At 38.8% G+C, this 26,226-nt stretch overlaps 1 protein-coding gene across 4 annotated transcripts in view; it reads right to left on the bottom strand.

The window, feature by feature from the left end:
• The window catches only part of sorcs2 (sortilin-related VPS10 domain containing receptor 2), a 575,552-nt gene that overhangs the window by 282,919 nt on the left and 266,407 nt on the right, over window positions 1-26,226 (bottom strand). For all 4 annotated transcript variants that reach the window (XM_038268465.1, XM_038268466.1, XM_038268467.1 and 1 more), the window contains exon 3: window positions 12,190-12,289. In XM_038268465.1, coding sequence (XP_038124393.1) covers window positions 12,190-12,289 — 100 coding nt within the window. The remainder of the gene's footprint in view (window positions 1-12,189; window positions 12,290-26,226) is intronic.

Genomic DNA, 26,226 nt, shown 5'->3' with positions numbered 1-26,226 from the left:
TGTATGTAATGTATGAATATAATATACAAGTTTCACTTTTTAAATGGAATTACTGAAATCAATCTACTTTTTCATGATATTCTAATTTTATGACCAGCACCTGTATGTTTTCTCCATTTTTAGATGATGGCTCTTAACATGGCTTGTTCAAAAGCACATTAAAAGCCATTCATGTGGTGTTAAAAGCCAACCTTTTATAAAAGATTTTGTAAATCTCTTTAGAAATATAAATGCAAATGTCTTATTTGTCATCAAGTTCTTTAAATTTGGGGTGTGATGTAATGCTTTTTATGGCCGTTTTACACATTCAGGTTTGAGACATTCAGAATCCCTCAGACTGATAGGAAGAAATGTTTGTCTCAAAAGGGTTCAAATGAACTGGAACTATTGCAGTAATGCAAGCTTCATATTTTTTTTTTTATAAATCAAATAACAGATATTAAAAGATTGAACAGCCTTGAATCAATCACTCATTGGAGCTTGTGTTCTACTCTGATTCATAACACCATTAGGTTCAAAAAGCTTCCCCGGCTGCAGTGATTTCTTGACCCCTCCTTCTGAACTAACCAGCCCTTTTCTTGTTCTCCTGTTGTTCCGTTTGTTTGAGAGAACCTTCTGCTTTCAATCTTTCCTTCACCTGTAGCTCATCCATGGTATGCATGCAGTACATAAAGATAAAAAAGAACTAAAGATTTTTCTCTTGACCGTCATTGTACTGTTATAACCTGTATAAACCCCTACATAACCACAAACATTTTTTCTTGAATCTTTCTGTTGGTTTTTCTCAGCATTTTGTCTTTCTGTTTGTCTGTCTTTGCCTCAGGTTCACCAAGCCTGTTCTGCTTTGATCATCAAGTTCAACCTCACCCTCCTACTGCTGTTGCTTGTTCAAACCCCCAGCTTCATGAAAAGATTTCTTGTTTATGAGTCTTGCTCATACATTCCAGCATTTTTTAGATGCACAAACACAGGTTTCATTAAAAAGTGGTTTTTGAACCTAAGGTTTTTAAAAACGGCTTTTATATTGTGTATTTTGATCCTTTTTTTTTTAACCTTTTTGCTCACCAGCCCATGAAAATATCAAAACATCTTGCTAGATTATAAACGCAAGGCCTTATTTAGTTAAAAACCTTCAATAAATCAGAAACATGGATCATCAAAGTGCCAAAGTTTAACAAATCAAGGCCAGAAGAGTTTGGACATGTGCAAAGAAGTGATAGTTCTTACGCTGTAGGAAAATTGATATGGAGGATGAAAAGAGGAAGACCAGTGAAAAGGTTAATACAGTCCTCATATCCCCATTTGCAGAGGGACGTGATAGATGAGGATGCTAGGGAGAGGGTGAGATAGATGAGGTGGATTAAACCCCGAGGGGACAAGCTAGTAGGAGAGGCTGAATCTTAAAGACGAAAGCGTTTGACCCACGCCATGGCTGTCTATTTCAGAATATATTAAAGTCATTATTACAACTTTTCTCTTTGTTTATCAATAACTTTATTTCAGTCACTTCATTTATATGGTACTCTGTACCAGACTAGCACCATAAAATGATGCCCATGGCGCCTACTCTCTTGCAAGAGGAGCTTTTGCACAGTTTAACAATCTTATCAGAGGTTGACAGTACATGCAGTACTCAATGTGTACATGTTCAACATAAATGTTTTTCCATTTGTATATTTCATAAAAGCAGTATATATATATATATATATATATATATATATATATATATATATATATATATATATATATATATATATATATATATATATATATATATATATATATACATACATACATACATACATATATATATATATATACATATATATATATATATATATACATATATATATATATATATACACATATATATATATATATATACATATATATATATATATATATATATATATATATATATATATATATACATATATATATACATATACATATATATATATATACATATACATATACATATATACATATATATATACATATACATATATATATATATATATATATATATATATACATATACATATACATATATATATACATATACATATATATATATATATATATATATATACATATACATATACATATATATATATATATATACATATACATATATATATATATATATATACATATACATATACATATATATATATATATATACATATACATATACATATATATACATACATGTATATATATATATATATATATATATATACACATATATATATATATATATATATACATACATATATATATATATACACTATATTGCCAAAAGTATTTGCTCACCTGCCTTGACTCACATATGAGCTTAAGTGACATCCCGTTCCTAATCCATAGGGTTCAATATGACGTCGGTCCACCCTTTGCAGCTAGAACAGCTTCAACTCTTCTGGGAAGGCTGTCCACAAGGTTTAGGAGTGTGTTTATGGGAATTTTTGACCATTCTTCCAGAAGCGCATTTGTGAGGTCGCACACTGATGTTGGACGAGAAGGCCTCGCTCTCAGTCTCCGCTCTAATTCATCCCAAAGGTGTTCTATCGGGTTGAGGTCAGGACTCTGTGCAGGCCAGTCAAGTTCATCCACACCAGACTCTGTCATCCATGTCTTTATGGACCTTGCTTTGTGCACTGGTGCACAGTCATGTTGGAAGAGGAAGGGGCCAGCTCCAAACTGTTCCCACAAAGTTGGGAGCATGGAATTGTCCAAAATGTCTTGGTATGCTGAAGCATTCAGAGTTCCTTTCACTGGAACTAAGGGGCCAAGCCCAGCTCCTGAAAAACAACCCCACACCATAATCCCCCCTCCACCAAACTTTACACTTGGCACAATGCAGTCAGACAAGTACCGTTCTCCTGGCAACCGCCAAACCCAGACCCGTCCATCAGATTGCCAGATGGAGAAGCGCGATTCGTCACTCCAGAGAACGCGTCTCCACTGCTCTAGAGTCCAGTGGCGGCGTGCTTTACACCACCGCTCCCGACGCTTTGCATTGCACTTGGTGATGTATGGCTTGGATGCAGCTGCTCGACCATGGAAACCCATTCCATGAAGCTCTCTGCGCACTGTTCTTGAGCTAATCTGAAGGCCACATGAAGTTTGGAGGTCTGTAGTGATTGACTCTGCAGAAAGTTGGCGACCTCTTCGCACTATGCGCGTCAGCATCCGCTGACCCCGCTCCGTCAGTTTACGTGGCCTACCACTTCGTGGCTGAGTTGCTGTCGTTCCCAAACACTTCCATTTTCTTATAATACAGCTGACAGTTGACTGTGGAATATTTAGGAGCGAGGAAATTTCACGACTGGATTTGTTGCACAGGTGGCATCCTATCACAGTTCCACGCTGGAATTCACTGAGCTCCTGAGAGCGACCCATTCTTTCACAAATGTTTGTAAAAACAGTCTGCATGCCTAGGTGCTTGAATTTATACACCTGTGGCCATGGAAGTGATTGGAACACCTGATTCCAATAATTTGGATGGGTGAGCAAATACTTTTGGCAATATAGTGTATATATATTAGGGGTGGAACGGTTCACAAAATTCACGGTTCGGTTCGTTCTTTCCCACACTCCTGTTCTTTCCCACTCGCCATACCCACACAATTCTCCACAACAACTGATTTTTTTCTGTTACACCCGGCTACGCTGCTTCGCTTCTTCTTCTTCTTGTTTACTACTGGCGGTTGGCTTTGGTCGCAGTACCGCCACCTTCTGCTCTGGAGTGTACACGCTTCGCCTATGAGAAAAAGGAGCAGCGCATGAACCGAACCGCAACACACGCAAACCGAACCGAACGGCTCGGACGGTTTTCATAAACAGTTCCATCCCTAATATATATATATGGTGGTGTACAAAAAGCTGAGGAAAGTCACTGTGGTTGACATAGCAACAGCAAGTGACTGCAACATCAAGAAAAAGGAACATGAAAAACTACAGAACTAGAGAACTACAAGGGAAGAGCTGGAGAAAACCTGGAAGGTCAGGAAATTAGTGGTGCCTGTGGTCATTGGGGCCCTCGGGGCAGTGACCCCCCAATTGAGGACTGGTTACAGGAAAAATGGGGGAGACCACTTATCTTCTATTATTATCCTTGTCTTATTTTATTCTTATAACTTGTACTTACAATGTTATTTTTCTATCTTCTGTAAACAGTTGCACTGCGAGATAAAAATTTCCCACAAGGGATTAATAAAGTAATTCTGATTCTGATTCATGAATTCCTTTGGCACAGTTCAAATGAGCCATTTTAATCTAGATTAATTCCAAGATTACAGTGAGATTAGTCTAGATTACAGGTGCTGGTCATAAAATTAGAATATCATGAAAAAGTAGATTGATTTCAGTAATTCCATTTAAAAAGTGAAACTTGTATATTATATTCATACATTACATACAAACTCATATATTTCAGATGTTTATTTTGTTTAATTTTGATGATTACAAATGACAACAAATGAAAATCTCAAATTCATCATATCAGAAAATTAGAATATTACTGAAGACCAATAAAAACAAAGGATTTATAGAAATGTTGGCCAACTGAAAAGTATGAACATGAAAAGTATGAGCATGTACAGCACTCAGTATTTAGTTGGGCCTCCTTTGGCCTGTATTACTGCAGCAATGCGGCGTGGCATGGAGTCGATCAGTCTGTGGCACTGCTCAGGTGTTATGATAGCCCAGGTTGCTCTAATAGTGGCTTTTAGCTCTTCTGAATTGTTGGGTCTGGTGTATTGCATCTTCTTCTTCACAATACCCCATAGATTTTCTATGGGGTTAAGGTCAGGAGAGTTTGCTGGCCAATTAAGAACAGGGATACCATGGTCCTTCAACCAGGTACTGGTAGCTTTGGCACTGTGTGCAGGTGCCAAGTCCTGTTGGAAAATGAAATCTGCATCTCCAAAAAGTTGGTCAGCTGCAGGAAGCATGAAGTGCTCTAAAACTTCCTGGTATGTGGCTGCGTTGATCCTGGACCTCAGAAAACACAATGGACCAACACCAGCAGATGACATGGCACCCCAAACCATCACTGACTGTGGAAACTTTACACTGGACTTCAAGCAACGTGGATGAAGTGCCTCTCTTCTTTTCCTCCAGACTCTGGGACCTTGATTTCCAAAGGAAATGCAAAATTTACTTTCATCAGAGAACATGACTTTGGACCACTCACCAGCAGTCCAGTCCTGTTTCTCTTTAGACGCTTCTGACGCTGTCTGTGGTTCAAGAGTGGCTTGACACAAGGAATGCGACAGCAGAAACCCATGTCTTTCATACGTCTGTGTGTGGTGGTTCTTGAAGCACTCACTCCAGCTGCAGTCCACTCTTTGTGAATCTCCCCCACATTTTTGAATGGGTTTTGTTTCACAATCCTCTCCAGGGTGCGGTTATCTCTCTTGCTTGTACACTTTTTTCGACCACATCTTTTCCTTCCCTTCGCCTCTCTATTAATGTGCTTGGACACTGAGCTCTGTGAACAGCCAGCCTCTTTAGCGATGACCTTTTGTGTCTTGCCCTCCTTGTGCAAGGTGTCGATGGTCGTCTTTTGGACAACTGTCAAGTCAGCAGTCTTCCCCATGATTGTGTAGCCTATAGAACTAGACTGAAAGACCATTTAAAGGCTTTTGCAGGTGGTTTGAGTTAATTAGCTGATTAGAGTGTGGCACCAGGGGCCATCAATTTTGAACCTTTTCACAATATTCTAATTTTCTGATATGATGAATTTGAGATTTTCATTTGTTGTCATTTGTAATCATCAAAATTAAACAAAATAAACATCTGAAATATATGAGTTTGTATGTAATGTATGAATATAATATACAAGTTTCACTTTTTAAATGGAATTACGGAAATCAATCTACTTTTTCATGATATTCTAATTTTATGACCAGCACCTGTATGTCTCTGTGTTTACTATGGCCAGTACAATCTCTTATTAGACCTTTTTAATAAGGGGCGATTAAAGGGAAACTCTGTACAAGTCTAAATATACACCGGCATATAGGGACACAAACTATAAATGTATTCCCTAAACAATCATTTTTAAAGAGACTGTTTAAATCCTTCATATATTTGGGTTCATATCAAGCATACAGACGATGGTAAATGGTAAATGGCATGTACTTATATAGCACCTTTTTTCAAGTCAGTAGACTTGACCAAAGCGCTTTACACTACATTCATTCACCCATTCACACACTCACACACTGATGTTGGCAAGCTACAGCTGCCCTGGGGCTCACTGACAGAAGCAGGGCTGCTGTACACTGGCGCCACCGGGCCCTCTGACCACCATCAGTAGACAATGCAGGTGAAATGTCTTGCCCAAGGACACAACGACAATGAAAGTCAGAGCCGGGGCTTGAACCGTCAACGCTTCGATTTTAGGGCAAACTCCAACATCCAACGCCACTGTCGCCCCCAGACGATGAGAGTTCTTTTTTTGTAATTTGCAGATTTATGTCAATATGAAAATATAAAACAAAACTTGAAACACAACTTGGATTCAAGTTCTGGACAGTTGAGTGTTCTGGTGCTGTGATATGAGAGTCAGTCCGTCCATCCATCCATCCATCTGTCCATCCATCCATCCGTCCAACTTCTTTTACGTATTCCGTCAGGGTCACGGTGGGGCTGGGGCCTATCTCTGGGAGTCTATGGGAAAAAGGCGGAATACACCCAGACTCACCAGTCTGTTGCAGGGCAACGCAGAGACAAACAAAGGCGTATAACCATGCACATATACACTCAGACCCCAGGTCAATTTAGAGACCCCAATTAACCTACCCGGAGAAAACCCTACAATGCAAGGGGAAAACATGCAATCTCCATGCAGAAAGACCATGCAGCTGTGCATGATGTTTCTGTTTTCCATGAATGGTATCATCTCATGGTTTCATGGGTGAATTTGGGATTTCTTTCTTGAAAGCCTTTCTTCATGCTTGTTTTAGAATTGGGAAATGGCTGGATGTGCTCTCTTCATCCTCTGACATGGGAACTGGCTTGGAGCTCATCTGCCTGGCTGTGTGTTTCCTGGACTGGGCCGCCAGTGGAGCTGGTTTACAGTTGCCTTTTGTATCTATGCTTCTTTTTCTATGTCTGCTTCTATCTCCTTGAACCCCTGTCGGCCTCAGCAGATGGCCGCTCACACTGAGCCTGGTTCTGCTGGAGGTTTTCTTCCTGTTAAAAAGGAGTTTTTCCTCTCCACTGTCACTACAAGCATGCTTAATGTTAGTCGATGCAATCAATTGGTTTTCCTTGGATAGAAAGCTTTGAATTCATTTGTTTGTATGATCTGGTTAAATTGTAAAGTACCTTGAGAGTACGTGTTGTGAATTGGCGCAATATAAGAATGAATGAATACTGCCTTATTATAAAGCTAATACACAACTATACAGGAATATGTCTAAAAATGTATGAATCTCATCCTTTCAAGTCCATTCCAGTAAATTGTCACTGTTAAGAAAGTAATGCTAAGAGCTAAAGAAATCTCTATATATGTTTCAAAGCTAGAAATTAAATGATGCTTTAATTCATCTATAAAGAGTTAAACACTGCAGGGAAGCTCTGACACCTTCATCATCAGTGATGACTCGGAATGATCCAGATTAGTGCCATCATAATAACACCTGTGGAAGCTATTAGCATGCACTTGAACTTTCATTCAGACCAAATGCTAAGCACTTAACAGGGAAATTGACTCGTGCAGCTGACGGGCATCCAGAGGAAGCTAGAGTTTTTTTCTGATGGAGGGTACACAAAGCCTCTCAGCTCAAAGTTTACTTGTTGCCTTTACTGGTGCTGAAAAGCATCACGAGTCCCGGTGAGCCCTTTCTTGCAGAGATCTTAAGCAGAACCTTAATGGAGCCCCGAAAGAATTGGAGAATGGGAGTCTGAAACTGTCTCCGTCTGAAGATTCACCTTGTTCTAATTGCCTCAAGTCCTATTGATTACCTGAGGCCTCCTCGCACCTTTTCCATGAGATCCATTTACCCTGTGTAATCCCTCCTCAGAGCTAACACACCCGCTTGTCTGCCGTTTTCTTACATGATTAGCCTTATTGATCAAAGACCATGAAGGGATGGACGTCTCAGTTGTGAGCTAGGTCATCTTTGAAACAGGATGACTTTTTGTGCTAAGGAAAAAAAGGAAGAAAGGGTGCCGAGTTACAGGTGACCCAAGCAGCTGATGATCTGCCACAAAGCTTAAAGATACGTCCCTCCATCTGCTGTGTTTAACCAAAATCCTTTTTTTCCTCTAACAACAGCTCACACACACCTACAGTACGTTCAGCATGCAGCACTGAGCCTGAGCTTCCATCACTCGCCTCCTGACAGGCCCGGGGGTGTGTTTAAGGAGCAGCTTGATCCCAGCACCTCTTCCCGGACTTCCTACTGTCACAACACACACTCTCACCGCCAATCACTCCCTTTCTCTTGTCTCTGCGGCTGTCCCTGTAGGGAATTAGGATGACTTCATTCCCATGCAATTAAATGTTCTCACACTGTCTGGTCTATGACTGTGCAGTGTGTGTATGTGCGTGTGTGGTCCGTGTTTCTGTACATATAAGGTGGAAGATCCCTCACAGACACTTGGAGCGAGGACTACGAGCAGATGGTGGAAAAAAAAAAGAAAGTGACTCGATCTAATCTCTTCATCGATCGGAAGAACTCTGGACCCCCGGCGATAACGTCCGACAATCAGAGCAGCCGCCACAGTTGGCAGTCCAGCTGTGTCTGAGCTTAGGTCACCTACTGTACCTTTCGGCTCCTGCTGCAGCTTATCTACTCGTTTTATATTCGAAGTGGAACAGCAGCTGCACACAGACTGAATAGCTGTTAGTTTGGTGGAAGAGTTTTGGCCGAAGGGTGTCGAACTTTTGACAGCAAGAGAGAGCAATGATTTGAAAATGTAGAGGTTAACATCAAGGGGAGTGCCGACATGCAGTGGCAGCACAATAACCTCTGAGTTACGCAAAAATTTCAGCTCTGTTTTTCTAAAAGGGTTACTAAAATTATCAAAGAAAAAAATGAAAACATTTTTATAAATGAAAAAGGAATGCCCTCTTTTATTTAATCATTATGTAAAGTTTAAATTCCTAAAACTACATTTATTCAGTGATTATTCACTCTAAATGGCCAGGATTTGTAATCTGCAGGTGATATGTATCTTCAATTTTAACAATCAGGAACTACAGCAGATCATGCAAAATAACATTTTTGATCATTTAGCTACATTATATTGCTATTTCTTCTTCAAAACCAGGCAAAAATGGATATTTCGCCAGATTTATGCATCTTTGAGTTACTCTCATGAAATCGAAGAATTCCCCTTTCATGGGGTCAAGAGTTAGAACACTATCCAGGGTAGGAGAGGGGCTTCGGACTGCTGTGCTGAATGTGGACAACATTCTGCCTTTTGAACATCATTACATGTACAAGCAAAATAATGACCCTGGTCAAACTGAGATTTGAGCCTACAAATGTAGCAAACGGCTAAAGACTCAAAACATACACTGCAGAAAAGCTGAAATGTAAAAAATATTTTTTTTCTTAAAATAAGGGCATTTTTTCTAGAATTTAGTAGGTACATCAGACACTTTGCCAATGGAACAAGACAATTTGTGTTCAAAATAAGAAAAAAAAAACAATAGCATTGTCCTATTTCAAGTGCATTTTATCCATCCATCCATCCATCCATCCATTTTCAAACATGCTTATCTCAGTGCCTATCTCCAGCTGTCAACGGACGAGAGGCGGGGTACACCCCTGACAGTTTGCCAGTCCATCGCAGGGCAACACAGAGACAAACAACCATTCACACACGCACACACACTCGCACCTAAGGGGACTTTAAAGAAGCCAATTAACCAAACACTCATGTTTTTGGACTGTGGGAGGAAGCCGGTGTACCCGGAGAGAACCCACGCATGCTCAGGGAGAACATGCAAACTCCATACAGAAAGACCCTGGGAAGTGAACCCAGAACCTTCTTTCTGCAAGGCAGCAGTGCTACCCACTGTGCCACTGAGCAGCCCATGCATTTTATCTAATTGTCTGATTTTAAGAGTAAAAATACTCATTCCATAGGCAAATCATGTTATTTACCTACTCAAATTAAGGCAAAAAATATGTTATTTAAAGCTACAGTGTGTAATAATTACAGGGATATACAGTCAGAAATGTAATATATTATACATAACTATGTTATTTATCATCATCTACGAGCTCAGCCTCTTAACCTTAATATTTGCGTTGCCTTAGAATTCGTTATTTATAATTACATCGGAGCGGGTCTCGCAGCCATGGAGGCAGACATCTTTGCGCTACGGCAGCGCAGAGCCAACAAACTAGTGATTGCGAGATCGCCAAAATGTCACAACGATGTAGAAAAAATAACGGGTATATTTATTATCTTAAGTCTACATGAAATCTATACCCTACACAGACTAATGAAATACTATCTGTAAAATTATCTATGTAAACAAACCTCATCACTTGAGAAGGTAGGTGATGCTGACGTCGTGGAAGACATTTTGTCCCGTAACGCTCGCCGTACTGTTGGGGGGGAGAAGCGGTGGGGGGGAGATGTTCATGTTGCTGCAGTCTGCAGTCTGACCGCTAGATGTTGCTAAAAGTTACACACTGTAGCTTTAAGAAGTGGTCACTTATTTCCAGATAGTTTTTTCAGTGTATGAAGATAAGGACATCCGCATGTCTCACACAGTACATGTCGTAAAAAAAAATATTTTTTTAAACTACCTAAGGTGGGCTATGTCCCGGCATTTAAAGGACTGTGGGCAACCGTATAGCTCCTAACAGCACCTAGGGATGTCAGAAGGTCCCTATGCTAACTGGATTACCATTAGGAAGCCTACTGCTTCCTATTCCTACCTCCTTCCTAAGTGCCAGCACAACTCAGCTTGCACCTATTATGGCCACCACTACCGCTCTTCCAGTGCTGCTAAATTATCCTTTCGGACTCAAGATATTTAGATGCAACATTGGTTTTGTTTAACGGACAATGTTTTTCTTCTAAGTTAATAGATAATATTTCATAACAACTTAATACTCATTAGTGCTAAAGGCATTATTTTCATTATATATTTGCTGTGAAAGGCTAAAGAAACATATTGTTAGGAAATTTGGAGCTTGGAAGGACCCTTATACAAGCAGGGTGGGATAGACTGATGTGTGGAGAAGTTTTCATGCAAAAGTAAGCTAACATCCAGATACACTGCAAAAACGATCTAGAAATAAGTAAAATCTTCTTAAATTAAGTGTATTTACCCTTAATTTCAGCAGGTAAACAAGGTGATCTGCAAATTGAATGAGTGTTTTTACTCTTAAAATAAGATAATTAGATAATATGCACTTGAAATGAGTAAATTGTCTTGTTCCATTGGCAAAATGTCTCACCTCCTCAATTAAGACAAAATGCACCTTTTTTAAGAAAAAATTACTTATTAAGATAATTTTTTTTTTGCAATGTACAGGTTACAAAGCAGGTATTGTGTGGAACAGGGCATATCAATAGTCATTCAGAGAAACAATACATTGTACCAGTATTAACCGCTCTGAAGAGAGAAAGAAAACTGACAAGAAATCTGTGGTAATGGACACGAGCAAATAAAGCTGATCACTTGGTAACCTGATTTACATGATAAGATGCCAAGGATGATGGCAGCTGAATGTGATACGACTTCTTAAACTGAAAGAAAACAACAAATCATAACTGAACTAGAGCAAGATGGATGGAAAGATCTAACAAATGAGAGCTGACACTACAAGACACTGAACTAAGATAGATTTTAAGAAAGGGGCTAAAGAGTAAACTGAAGAGCAAGAAAAAACAACTAATAATGTAAAAATGGCAAGGCCAAAATAGAAAAACTATTACAAGGATAAGGCAAGACCAAGTAGAGAATTTCTAAATCAAAACCTTATATGGAAAAATCCCAGAACATAAAATACAACCTCAAAAAATAAACAGAACACAAAACTTCCACAGGTTTCTGCTGTATAAAAGGAATAAATGAAGCCAACAGGGAAATGGTCAACCCGGCATATGTAGATGGAGAATTATTGATGAGGGTTTGCTGAATAGATGATACCAAAGAGATTTGAATTTAAATCTCTCAAACCTCTTACAAAAAACGTATCTTACCTTTTTCTTGTTGGTAGGACAGATGTAGAAACTTGTCACCACAACGGTTGTCCCCGGTATCAGGTTGAGTTTGGTGTAGGTTGTCCCATAATCAGTGGACCTTGAAAGACAGAAAGAAATAAAGAATCTGAAGTTAGTCATTTGGTTTACAGTTAAGCTGAGAAGTTTACATTCACTGATTAAATACTTCATGGAGGTTTATATAGTAAAGTGCCATAGTTAGTTTCAATGGGTTGATTGATTTCCTGATGCTGATACCACCATACATTATGGTTGGTATTGAAATCTGAAGTCTCACCCCTGGCAGTGTGAGCGACCAACCGGTCAGGAAAGTGTACAAAAAATATTATTAATTTATTTCCCCAAAGTTCCTTTGGACTCAAGGACTCAAAATTCAGAAAAAATGGACCAAAAGAGGACAAATCTAGCCAAGAAACAAACTAGAAGTGAACTCTAGCCTACAAACAACAAGGATGAGAGGTAGAAAACATAAAACAAACAATAAACTGATTCCAACCCACAAATCATAACTACAACACAATTATGAAACAAGTGGAGTTTTGAGCGTTTGATAGCTTCTCAAGAGTCAACCCCATCGTCTGGGCCTCACTTTCTGGTGTTACATTATATTTGCTCCCCCAGCTAGCTCCTTCAATCTCAGCAAAAGGGATCCATTTGCTGAGTACAAATTCAGCGGGTGTGTATCCTCCGAAGGCCAGATTCGTCGACTGTTTACGTCATTTTTGGATTGGAAGACTCCTTGTTATGTCGCAAACAAATGCAGCGTTCTTTTTGCCTGTTTAGAAAGACTGGTCCAGTGTGTCATCTGTAGCCTAGGGTATCCTGTCAATCTTCCCTAATCCACACAAGCTGGCTCTCAGAGGTAAAAAGGGAAATCGTGCCCAACAGTGGTGTATATTGTAAGTGCATATCAATATATTGCAAGTATGTGCAGAGTTACATATAAAATAAATAAAAATATATTTTTTTAATGGTTATTGGGTCCGATATGTTGCAGATAATGTTAGGTTTATTGAAAGGTTTTATCTGTCCCTCTATTTAAAGGAGTTTCGCTGACATTTGAGCACAAATTCCAATATCTCTGCATCGTGGGGACCATAAATCTGATATCTAAGACGATTGTATTTCTACTGAAGCTCCTTGAAAAATGTTATTAGCACACACCTGCTGAGACCCTTTAATTTAGTGAAAGGGTGGAGTCAGAAAAAATATATATAAAAGAGGGGGTCACTCCAGTTGCAGAGAAGTGGGCCACCATTCAGCTGCTGTTTGACGGGGAAGGGCTATTTTAAATGGCTGCTACTATACCAACATCTTTTGTAGGTTAAAATTTTCCTTGCAGGGCAAATGTGTGTCACTCAACGTAATGTCCGCAATCTCTCATGCAGCTTTTGCGTCAATGTAGGACGAGTTATCTAAGTTTTTTTTTATTATTCGAGAGTTCTTCCTGACCACCCTTACTTATTGACAGTTTGGATCTTCTTTCAGACCTCGGTAGAGAAGTAGCAGCTTGTAGCCAAGGTTAGTCATTTGAACAGATATAATGGTTAGAAAGTGCTTTGCCATGTTGAGTAAATCTACAACAATCATTTTTAGATCTGTATCAAGCGTTGAGTTGTTTGACAAATTATAAGTTATGTAAAAAAAAATTGATTACTACAGGCAATAAAAACTACCAGCTGAAGCAAACCTTCACTGGTCAGACTACCCAGGTCTTGGCTTCGTCAAGGTGAAAGAAATTCATGTTATAGTTGTATAATGTGGCAGTTGAAAAATTATTATTCCACCCAGGGAAAACACTTTTTTTTATTTATTTTTTTATTTTTATGGCACTAGTGGCTTGTTTTTTTTTTTTTTTTTTTTTTTTTTTATGGTAAGTAGGCTGACAGGAAAGGGGGTATGAGAGAGGATGAGAGACATGCGGCACAGGCCGGATTCAAACCCGGGTCGGCCGCGTCGAAGACTAAGGCCTCTGTACATGGGTCTCTAACCACTGTTCCACCTGCACACATGGGAAAACAAATGTTAAATTGAAATAAAACTTATGAATTTTGAATATATACCTCTACTTTTCCATAGTCTTCATTTTTTCTGCTCAACAATAAGCACATTTTATGCAAATACACATCAGTTTGTTTGCAGCTAATATTGATTAATAAGAATTTGCAATCTTTCATTCTTCTGTTACCCTCTGATACTCTTATCCACCTGCTACCCCTCCATGGAACTCCTTTGGGTTAACAAATCTACAAAAGCAAGGTAAAAGACTGACCTCATTGTTTTCTAAAACTGCCCTAAGGTTAGCCTATATCAGCTTTCCATTCACCATAATACTGCTTTATGTTCTGCAGACTGATCGCGGTGACAAATCAGGACCGGCTGGTCAAACTGTGATTGCCCCAGTGCCTCAAAAACGGCCCCTGGCTAGCTATAAGGTACTAACTAATCTTCAAATCTGGCAGCTTAAAAAGTAGTTCTAGAGTGCTGTGTGCAGGTGAGATTGATAGCTAGCTGCTGTAATGGTTCTGCAGTCAGACTCGGGTACAGTCGAGAAAGGAAAATAAATGTTTGAACAGGTTTTTAAACCCACAAAATATGAGTTGGTCATTTATTTTGATAAAATGTTGAACCTCCTGCCTTGAAAAATGATTTTTGCTGGGTTTTTTGCATTTTTTCTCACGTCACAGCTCATCACTGATGTTTTAATGCCAGGCTAAGATGACCTAAGATATTAAAAATGATTGAAAAGGGAATGCCCACATTTACTTAATCATTATGTAATGATGTAAATTATGTATTTTCTTTTTTTTTTATAATTACAGGTGCTGGTCATAAAATTAGAATATCATGAAAAAGTAGATTGATTTCAGTAATTCCATTTAAAAAGTGAAACTTGTATATTATATTCATACATTACATACAAACTCATATATTTCAGATGTTTATTTTGTTTAATTTTGATGATTACAAATGACAACAAATGAAAATCTCAAATTCATCATATCAGAAAATTTGAATATTGTGAAAAGGTTCAAAATTGATGGCCCCTGGTGCCACACTCTAATCAGCTAATTAACTCAAACCACCTGCAAAAGCCTTTAAATGGTCTTTCAGTCTAGTTCTATAGGCTACACAATCATGGGGAAGACTGCTGACTTGACAGTTGTCCAAAAGACGACCATCGACACCTTGCACAAGGAGGGCAAGACACAAAAGGTCATCGCTAAAGAGGCTGGCTGTTCACAGAGCTCAGTGTCCAAGCACATTAATAGAGAGGCGAAGGGAAGGAAAAGATGTGGTCGAAAAAAGTGTACAAGCAAGAGAGATAACCGCACCCTGGAGAGGATTGTGAAACAAAACCCATTCAAAAATGTGGGGGAGATTCACAAAGAGTGGACTGCAGCTGGAGTGAGTGCTTCAAGAACCACCACACACAGACGTATGAAAGACATGGGTTTCTGCTGTCGCATTCCTTGTGTCAAGCCACTCTTGAACCACAGACAGCGTCAGAAGCGTCTTGCCTGGGCTAAAGAGAAACAGGACTGGACTGCTGGTGAGTGGTCCAAAGTCATGTTCTCTGATGAAAGTAAATTTTGCATTTCCTTTGGAAATCAAGGTCCCAGAGTCTGGAGGAAAAGAAGAGAGGCACTTCATCCACGTTGCTTGAAGTCCAGTGTAAAGTTTCCACAGTCAGTGATGGTTTGGGGTGCCATGTCATCTGCTGGTGTTGGTCCATTGTGTTTTCTGAGGTCCAGGGTCAACGCAGCCACATACCAGGAAGTTTTAGAGCACTTCATGCTTCCTGCAGCTGACCAACTTTTTGGAGATGCAGATTTCATTTTCCAACAGGACTTGGCACCTGCACACAGTGCCAAAGCTACCAGTACCTGGTTGAAGGACCATGGTATCCCTGTTCTTAATTGGCCAGCAAACTCTCCTGACCTTAACCCCATAGAAAATCTATGGGGTATTGTGAAGAAGAAGATGCAATACACCAGACCCAACAATTCAGAAGAGCTAAAAGCCACTATTAGAGCAACCTGGGCTATCATAACACCTGAGCAGTGCCACAGACTGATCGACTCCATGCCACGCCGCATTGCTGCAGTAATACAGGCCAAAGGAGGCCCAACTAAATACTGAGTGCTGTACATGCTCATACTTTTCATGTTCATACTTTTCAGTTGGCCAACATTTCTATAAATCCTTTGTTTTTATTGGTCTTCAGTAATATTCTAATTTTCTGATATGATGAATTTGAGATTTTCATTTGTTGTCATTTGTAATCATCAAAATTAAACAAAATAAACATCTGAAATATATGAGTTTGTATGTAATGTATGAATATAATATACAAGTTTCACTTTTTAAATGGAATTACTGAAATCAATCTACTTTTTCATGATATTCTAATTTTATGACCAGCACCTGTATATAGTTAATGAAGGAAAAAAAAGCCCAACCCACTTTCCTGTGTGGAAAAAAAGCAAAAAAAAGGCGTCAAGCTTTATAGAAACCTGTATGAGTCACTGGGAAGCGCATTTGGCCAACTCTTTATAGCACAAATGTCTTAATTTGACTGCATCATTGAGCATGAACACAAAGTTTCACACCGTTTCTAATTTTCTACTTTGACTAGACCACCCCAAAACCTTGATTTTACTTTCTTTCAGAATTCCAGTGATAGACCTGTTGCATAACTGAATCATAGTTTAAAATTAAGGTCACAACTGACAGCTGGACATTCAGCTTCTAACTTCATGTTCTCTCTGCTTCTTGCCATCATAGTACCTTCATCTGGCCTTGTTCTGTTTGGCTGTGACACAATCCTGAAGGGATACATCAGAGTGTCTCTGCTGCTGTCAACAACTTTAATTCTAGATGACAGTTGGGGAAGTTTTTTCAGTGCTCATACCCGTTTCTCTCCTAGATATATCGATGGTCTCAGTTTTTATGATGAAAAACTGTGTTCTCTTTCATCCCCTTTTACATGAAAACAAACTTATAGCTCATCTGCTTAAAATTATCTTTCCTAGAGAGCCACCTAAAGAGTTAGAGATTTTCTAACACAGAAATTCTATTATGGATCAGCAATTCTATAGTACTTTTTCTATGACTGCTTCTGGCCCACACTGAGCCTGGTTGTGCTGGAGGTTACTTCTTGTTAAAAGAGATTAAAAAATAATCCAACAAAGTCCAGTGGATTGTTTTGTTTTTTGACTTTCTTGAAATTCCAGTTAAAAGAGAGTTTTTTTTTCCCTCTCTCTGTGTTGTATGCATGCTTGGTGTGAGGGATTGTTGTAGAGTCAATGACAGGATGCAAGCAAACGTAATACTGTTATCACATGTTCCTCCAGGAGAAAATCCTGCAAAAGTTAATGACTGGATGCCAAAAGCTATGTTTCCTTAAATAGAAAACATCTAAGCAATCTGATTCTATGATCAGATAGAACTGTCTCTGTAAAATGCGTTTAGATGAGATGGGTTACTTTTTTGTATCAGTAGGCAACTTTACATCAGAGATGACAAAAATCACATGTGGGGTTCCCCAAGGGTCCATTCTGGGTCCCCTCCTATTCAATATCTACATGCTCCCTCTTGCTCAGTTAATAAACAACAACATCAGCTACCATAACTATGCAGACGACACACAGCTTTACATCACCATGTCACCAGGTGACTATGAACCAATTCAAGCACTGAGGAAATGCTTAGAAGAAATCAATGCCTGGATGTGCCATAATTTTCTTCAACTGAATAAAAACAAAACTGAAGTAATAATATTTGGACCAATAGAGGAGAGATCTAAAGTTAGCACACAGCTTAAGTCGCTTCAGCTAGTAACCACTGATCAGGCCTGAAATCTAGGTGTAGTGCTGGATTCAGACTTGAACCTCCAAAAGCATTTAAAGACAATTACAAGGTCGGCTTTCTATCACCTGAAGAACATTTCCAGGATTAAAGGACTAATGTCTCAGCATGATCTGGAAAAACTAATCCATGCGTTTATTTTTAGTCGAATTGATTACTGCAACGGTGTTTTCACAGGTCTGCCTAAAAAGTGGATCCAACAGCTGCAGCTGATCCAGAACGCTGCTGCCCGTGTCCTCACTAAGACTAAGAAAGTAGAGCACATCACCCCAGTTCTAAAGTCCTTACACTGGCTCCCTGTATCTCAGAGAATAGACTTTAAAATACTTCTGTTAGTCTATAAATCTCTGAATGGCTTAGCAGCTAAATACATCACAGACTTGCTATCAGTGTATCAACCCTCCAGGCCACTCCAGGCTCCAGCCGGCTCTGCATACCTAGAACCAGAACTAAACATGGAGAAGCAGCATTTAGTTCCTATGCTCCACTTATCTGGAACAAACTTCCAGAAAACTGTAAAAGTGCGGAAAGCCTGAGTTCCTTTAAATCAAGACTTAAAACACATTTGTTTAGGATTGCCTTCAACTGTTCTAGTTAAACAGTTCAACCAAAACATATTTACTTTAGTCCAACTGTTCTTAATATTCTTTTTTGTTTCTGCATTTTTTGTTTTATCTTATTTATTTATTTATTTTCCTACTTGCTTTGATTCTGTTTTATCTTCCTGTATTTTAATCATGTAAAGGACTTTGCATTGTCTTTGTGCTGAATTGTGCTATGCAAATAAATTTGCCTTGCCTTGCCTTGCCTATAGTAAGTTACCAAATAAATAAACTGAAGTGAAATAAACTAAACTGAAACACAGAGTCTGGTAGTAGAATATGTTGGATAAAAACATAACAAATGTGTATCATTTATTAGCTACCCATTGTGTATATTAAAAAATGCATTAGGAAGACATCCACTGCATCAAATAATGGAAGCAAGACATTAATAAGTAGACATTTGATAAATATTGCTGGTTACATTCTGAATCCATTCAGACATTAAAGGGGTGATAAGAAAACAATAAACCCAAATATTAAAAAAAAAACTGAAATTGTGTGCCCTGTGCCTTCTGTGTGGATTTGACAGCCTTAAAAGAGTGATTTCAAAAGCACTCGAAGCAAACAGGAAAGAAAAAAGCCTCAATGTTTATCTGTGGGTCAAAGATTCAACAGGAGGGGGGCCTTGGACGAAGAGGTCTTGATGAAAGAGAATGATGAGCTGGCACATCGCTCTGGTTAAGGATGAGAGGATTTTCTCCTTTACGCAGTGGGACACCAACCACTGACAGACACATGCGCGTACACAAAGAGACACAAACACTCTCAGAGCCCTGTTGAGCCATTCGGCAATCAGCTCTCCCAGAGCGCTCTGATGCAGCAGCAGAAAACAGTTGCTTAGCAGGGGTGAGCCGTTTCTCTATACGGTGAGCTGCAGAGTGTTTTCATCTTCGGAGACAGCCTGTGTGTGGCGTTTAACCTGGGAGGACGGGGGGAGATCACTGAGCGATGGCTGACTTAGCGGAGAGGAGAAGAGGTTTGTACTTATCTCTGGACCCTATTTGTGGATGGAGTAATAGAGCTTCAGGGGTGATTCTGCAGAGGTCTGCAGAGGTGCAAGATCATTTTAGTTAAAGTTCAGTACAACCTGGGAAGGTAGATTTAACACTAATAAGCTGGGATGGATCGAAGTAAAGGAAAGAGGAAAAAAATGATCATAGCTAAAAATATTTCATCTATTCAGGACTAAGGTGTGTTATACAATGTTACCGATTCCCCTTTCCTCTGATATCCCCAAAAAAACGCAGCACTAACATCTCCTTTTAGAAAAAACTTTATCTAATCTCTGTATAAATCCAGCCGTTCTCTGAAGCCCTTTGAGGTTTCATAGTGAACAACCAAAAGCAAGAAACACCAGATAGGTCAGGAAGAAATCTGGAAAGTTTAGACCACACACTGCAAAAACAATCTGAAATTAAGTAAAAATTTATTAAATCAAGTGTATTTACACTTAATTTGAGTAGGTAAATAAGATAGTTTGCCAATGGGATGAGTATTTTTACACTTAAAATAAGATAATTAGATAATATGCACTTGAAATAAGACAATGCAATTGATTTTTCTTATTTCAAATGTAAATTGTCTTGTTCCACTGGCAAAGTCTCTCATTTATCTCCTCAAATCAGGATAAAATGCACTTATTTTAAGAAAAAATGACTTATTTAGATTTACATTTTTTGCAGTGCAGTTATGGTACGAAGATATAGCTGAAGATCACTTATCTAAACGTTATCCGAAAGAAAAAAAATAAATACTGCACAACTCCAGTCCTACCAAGATATGACTATGCAGGCTTGTATCATAAGTCCATGGTCACTCTACAGGAGCTGTAGGAATCCACAGGGCAGATTGGAGAGTATTTTAATGAGAAAACTTGGTCATGAAATCCAAAAATGTGTTTTCATGAAAGGAATGACAGGAAGAATGTCATCACTAAAAACAAAGGGAAAAAAATTCATGGCCAGAAGAAGCTGATGGAAAATAATTTCAATTGTGAAAATTGAAAAATCTAGATGTTAAAGGTGCATTTTCATGTTTTGAGTCAATAAAACAAAAAAACTTTTAATCCCAATGAAATAAGATTATATACACAAAGCGTTCCATCCTGATATTTTTTAAATGCAGCCTAAATAGAATTCAAGCATTCAAGTAGGTGCAATAGACAGATGTAAGCATGGTACAAGGTAAGCTGTCAGGAATCCAGTTTGTGTGGTCTGTTTTTGTGTTTCCTTTCCTCCTCCACCAGGTGGTGCCCCGTCCTCATTGGGCCTCCCTGCACACCTGCAGCTCGTTGCCTCATTACCTGAGGAGTGCTCTTAAGCTACTGACTGCCACTACTACCAGTTTGGGGTACTCTAGCCATGCTTAGTTTAGCAGAGTCTAACCTGAGTTTTGTTTTTGCCAGTTTGGGGTACTCTAGCCAAGCTGAGTTTTGGCTGAGTAAAACTGAGCTTTTGTTTACCTGAGTTTAAATCTTGCTGTTTTTGTCTTTGCCTCTCGGCAGGAAGTCATCCTGCAAACTGGATGTTTGGGACCTTCCCTCCCCTGGAAGGATCTTCTGAGAACCAAACTGAGCTGAGGATTCAAGTTTGTGGTTTGGATCAACCTTTTCCCCAAGGATCGTCTGGGGCTTCTTTCTGAGCAGGGGATTCATCTCCACAATAACCCGTTAAAGTGCCGCAGGAAATCTAAGTGGCAGTCAGCTTCTCCGTTCACCAAGGAACAAAACGCAATCTGGGAAAACCCTGTCCGCCCACCATCAACAAGACAATCATTGGAACATCTAACACAGAATGGATTCAATAAAGGACACCTTTTTCTGGAAACGTGAGTCTGCAACCTATTCCTCCTCTTCAAGTCAAAGAATCTAATTCCCCACTGAGCCTGAACTAACCGCAGTGTCTTCCCCTCACTTTCCAGTTCCGGTTCGACAGTGCTCAGAGCAGCACTGGACTCTTATTATTCTAAATAAACCTGTTAAACTTTTCCCTGGTCTCTCTGTTTGGTCTTCTGCATTTGGGTCAGATCTTTAGTTAAATCATGATACAAGCAAGGTACAATCATAAAAAGAAATTTAAGATTAATAGTTTCTCCATTACAGGGTCTACATCCCTGCTACTTTCACTTAAATTGAGGGGGAAAAAATAAAAAAAGGTTTAAAGTGTTGCTTTAAGTTAGATTTCAAGGTCTGACAAAAGCAAAAGTGGAATAGTTAAGTTAAGACTGTTCATTAACAACAAAATGTAAAGCTGAATGGTTTGGAGAACTAGTCTTATACATTGGAATTGAATTAGACATTTACAAAGTACTTTTCTGGACTGCATTTTTTTAAATCTATTTTACAAAATTAATTCCATACCTCAGTATCCACAGCACAAATCACATAGAGGGGGTTAATATATATTATATATATATATATAGTGTTTTCCATTTAAATGGTGTGTTGAAAGTTGGGTTTGCAATGTAAAAAATTGGTTGAGAAATAAACTTCTGAATATTTTTGCAAAGCACGTTTTTATTTGCTTGTTCAGTTTCACGAAGTGTTGTGGATCACAAAGTAAACTAAACTTAAGACAACTGTGACATAATCAAGCCAACATTTGCTTAATTCCAAAGTATAATAAGTTAAAAATATTCCAGAAACATTAAAGAGCCTCTAATAGGGGGCTTTATATTCAGAATCTGTTGCTGCCATTGACCCCATTACATTATCTGCAGCCTTGTCTTCCATTGTTGAAATTGAAATATTGATTAAAGGAGCCTTTTAAACCTCCTGGGAGATGTTAGCTGGTGCACATCATCCAACACTTTCACTTAAAAGCAAACCAGAGGGACCAGAGCAGCAAATGGAAAGTGTTGTGGAAATAATTTACCCACAGAGAGCAGTTACCCAGATGCCTTTGGGGCCAATGACTCCACCTCGGTACCCCCCTCTTTAACCCCCTACGTCCTCAGCTAAGGGGAGTTTAGGAAGACAAAAGTGGGTTGCAGAATTTTTCGACTGGATGACAGTTTGACGGTTGCACATCTTTAAACGTTCACCCAATCACCCACAAATCAGGGAACTTGTGAATTTCCCAAGGGCACACTGACATGTGGCATGTGCAACTTTCTACAGTAGTAGCCACTCAACATTTCCCCACTTTCTTGATCGGCCTTTGGCTGATCCCCTACAATTCATTTTTAAACATCAATCTTTGTACTAAAATATTCTTTCTGTCATAAGTTGTGGACGTTAAGGTCTACAGATAAGAGCTTTCTCCTGGTCAGACCCTGAAAGGGTGGAGTCAGTTTTAAAAAAATATGCACGCCCAGGAGAAGGAGGGGGTCACTCCAATGGCTGGGAGTTGGAGGGGATTTCGCTGGGAGTTGCAGGTAAGCTGGCTGCCATTCGGCTGGTATTTCACTGGGAAGGGCATTTTTGAATGGCTGCTAATACAGCTGCTACCTTAAAAAGTCTTAAAAGGCATTGAATTCTTCAAAATAAAACTAAGGCCTTAATTGGTATTAAAATGTCTTAAATCAGTCTTTCGTAGGTCTTAATTTTTAAAACATCATAAATAGGTTTATTTTTATTATGATTTATTTGTGTAATCTAAATAAAACATAAAAATTGACCTTTTTTTTAATTTAAAAATAATAACGGCTCGCCATCACTGGTTCCGTCCCGATAGCGGAACCAATAAAAGGGTTGTTGCGGCCGGGACATTTGGGAGATGCGCCATTAACTTTTTGTCTGGAAAATATGAGCAAGTGTAAATGTAACCAAAATAGTCTCCAGCCAAGAGTTTTCTCCATGGCTAAAACCAGGGAACATACATGTGGCTCAGTGGATTTTGTGCAAGAAGCGATTCAAGCTCAGAACGATGGGAATTAAGGCAGTGGAGTCGCACATGCAAAGCACGAAACACAAAGCATCAAAATGGAGTTACCGAGAAACAGCCGGTATTTCTCAGTTTAGTTCCACCCTTGTCTCTGCAACGCCTCCACTTATCACCAAATCAAACATAATAAGAAAACCATACAAAGAAAAATAGCTGCAAAAAAGACTTGGCACTGGTTATGTTGTGGCTTTAAAACTGATTTGTTTTGTTCCCTGCTAAAACAAAGTTTGTGAATTCAGTTAAATAATTGTTAAAATATATCTGTCATTTGTGTGTTTTTAGCTTTCTTCCTGTATGGGAAGCTTTTCAACATTTGAAACATTAGTGCAGTGGTTTATGTTAAAATAAACCTTTGGGTTAAGTTGTCGCAAGCAGGTTTTTATTTCAAGTGGCATTAAAAAGTCTTAAAAAGTCTTGAATTTAACTTGCCTTATGCTGTAGGAACCCTGTACTATAATTGCATGACTGCTATTTTTTCCACGAAGCAATGGGTTCATCCACAGTTATTTCATCTCTACCTCTCTGTTCAGTAATCAATCAAACTGAAATATTTGTGACCTTGTTAAACTGCTAAAAAAGAAAATCACTAAATCAAGCATAGCAGCTTTTCTTTATTCTTCTTCTGAACCTCACCACCAGACAAAATGCAGCCAGTCGCATGTCAAATAATGAAAAGGGCAACAGAGAAATGAAAGGAAAAGTGAGGAGACCTTGGAAAGATGGGGCACCACTAATAAGGCTAATATGGAGTTTGCCCCGGGGTTCTTTTTAAAAAGTCAGCAGCTCCAGCAAATATACAACAAGGATAATGATGTTCATTTAATTAGAAAGACCAGCCTCTAATGTTTGCTGTCAAGACCTTTGGATAAATACACTCATTGTGCTTTAATGAAGAGTAAATCCCTTAAAATCGCTTGTTTCAAATGAAAAACAAAAAGAATGTAAGTGACAGGAAATTAGCACCCCATCTTTAATGTCATCATAACGTTATAAAAACTTAACGCTGACAAGATTAAGTCAAAGTTTAGTCCTGATGCATAAAAGCTTAACGAATCGTCCAAAGGCATTCCGATAAGCAGAAGTCAATCATCTGTAATAATAATAGAGAGCAGACATAAACCACTCTAAAACCAAGGTGCTAAAGAACAGGGGTATATCAAGACAACAGAGAGAGAGAAAAAAAAAAAAAACAGACATGGAAATGTCTGTGAGAATGGATGTGACAGAGACGGACCCTGCAGGTGAAATTGTATTTTCCTTGATGCGCTTCAGGAAACCCAGAAATGTGCAGGCACTTCAGAGCGGCGACAGGTGCTGATTCAGATTTAATGTCCTAATATGTCAAGGTTGCTCCGGGAGCCTGACAGCTGCACGACGAAAAATTGAGAGTGTCAAAATATAATGTAAAAAGACAAAACACAGAAATGTAAAGAGAGGCAAAATAGAGCACATAAAACAAAACAGGTTTCCGACAAAGAAAGCCTACAGAAAAATGTCAAATGAGAAAAAACTTATGATTAAGGACATTAGCGACAGAAACGTAGTGCTTTGTAAGAGTTTTATACTGTTCTTCATTTTATCACCTACTGATTTGAGAGACTCAGATTGTCCTGTAAAAATAAAAATTAAAGAAATTCTCCAAGAACAGCTCCTAAAGCTTACTTTTAAAAAGCTACAAGAATTTCCACTCCTTTGAAGAGAAATCAAAAGAAATCCCAAGAGTGTTTCTGTCAAAGGTTCCTTCCATTTAAAAGGAAGTTGTTCCTTTCCACTGTCGTGCTGTGCTTGTTACGGATGAAAGATTACATCAAAAGTGAAGATGTGTCAGTCTCCGATGGCTTCCTTAGAAAGACAGCTTTATAAAAATGGGTATCTTGTGATGTTTTGAGACAGTACTTTGTAATAAGATTGGGGGAAATGTTACTGAATAGAAATTTGACAGTTAAGATCTTGAAGCACAAGCTACATGTGTGCTAGCTAGAGTAGGAACATCTTTTTCCTTTGGTGAACACCCATAAAGTCAGATCTGTGAAAAGCCCAAAGAAATCTGTTCACTCTTACACAGTCTGCCCCAGTTTAAACATTCTCTTTATGTATGCATTCATTCAGCTGCATACTGTATCTGCATGATATATTCATGTAAATTACAGACATGCCAAAAGAGCTGTACCAGCTCCTGTATTCGCAAAGACTAAAAGAATCACTAAGTGATATCATCTAAATGACTTTCTCAATTTGAAGAAACAGCTTAGGCTTTAAAATAGCTCCTTAAGAGGAAAAATGTAAGGGTTAAAGAGGACTTTTACACCCAGAGTTCATATCCTTGGCTTGTAAGCTCTATTACAGACTGCCTCTGTGAGTTCAAGAAAAGCAATGCCTACTATATCTGCAGCAAAACCTTCAAGTTCCACTCCAATATCCTTGAAGCCAGAAGAGAGCATTCACTAGAAGTCACAGAGAATGTGGAATTGTTTTCATTAATAAACATAACAGGGGAGTTTCCCCGTCTGATGGACATGTGCCGAGCGCAGAGGCACGGAGGATGTGGAATGTGGCAATAGTAAGTCTAAGGCTGTGTCTGATAGAGTGGAGACTTTATAGTGAACTCAATTAACTGACCATTCGAACAGGTTATCGCTACTTTTCACTCCCCATAG

Source organism: Cyprinodon tularosa, unplaced genomic scaffold, assembly GCF_016077235.1.
Source record: "Cyprinodon tularosa strain WSP-4 unplaced genomic scaffold, ASM1607723v1 ctg70, whole genome shotgun sequence".
Lineage (NCBI taxonomy): Eukaryota > Metazoa > Chordata > Actinopteri > Cyprinodontiformes > Cyprinodontidae > Cyprinodon > Cyprinodon tularosa.
The sequence above is the reverse complement of the archived record's forward strand: the minus strand, read 5'-3'. Positions and strand labels throughout refer to the sequence as shown.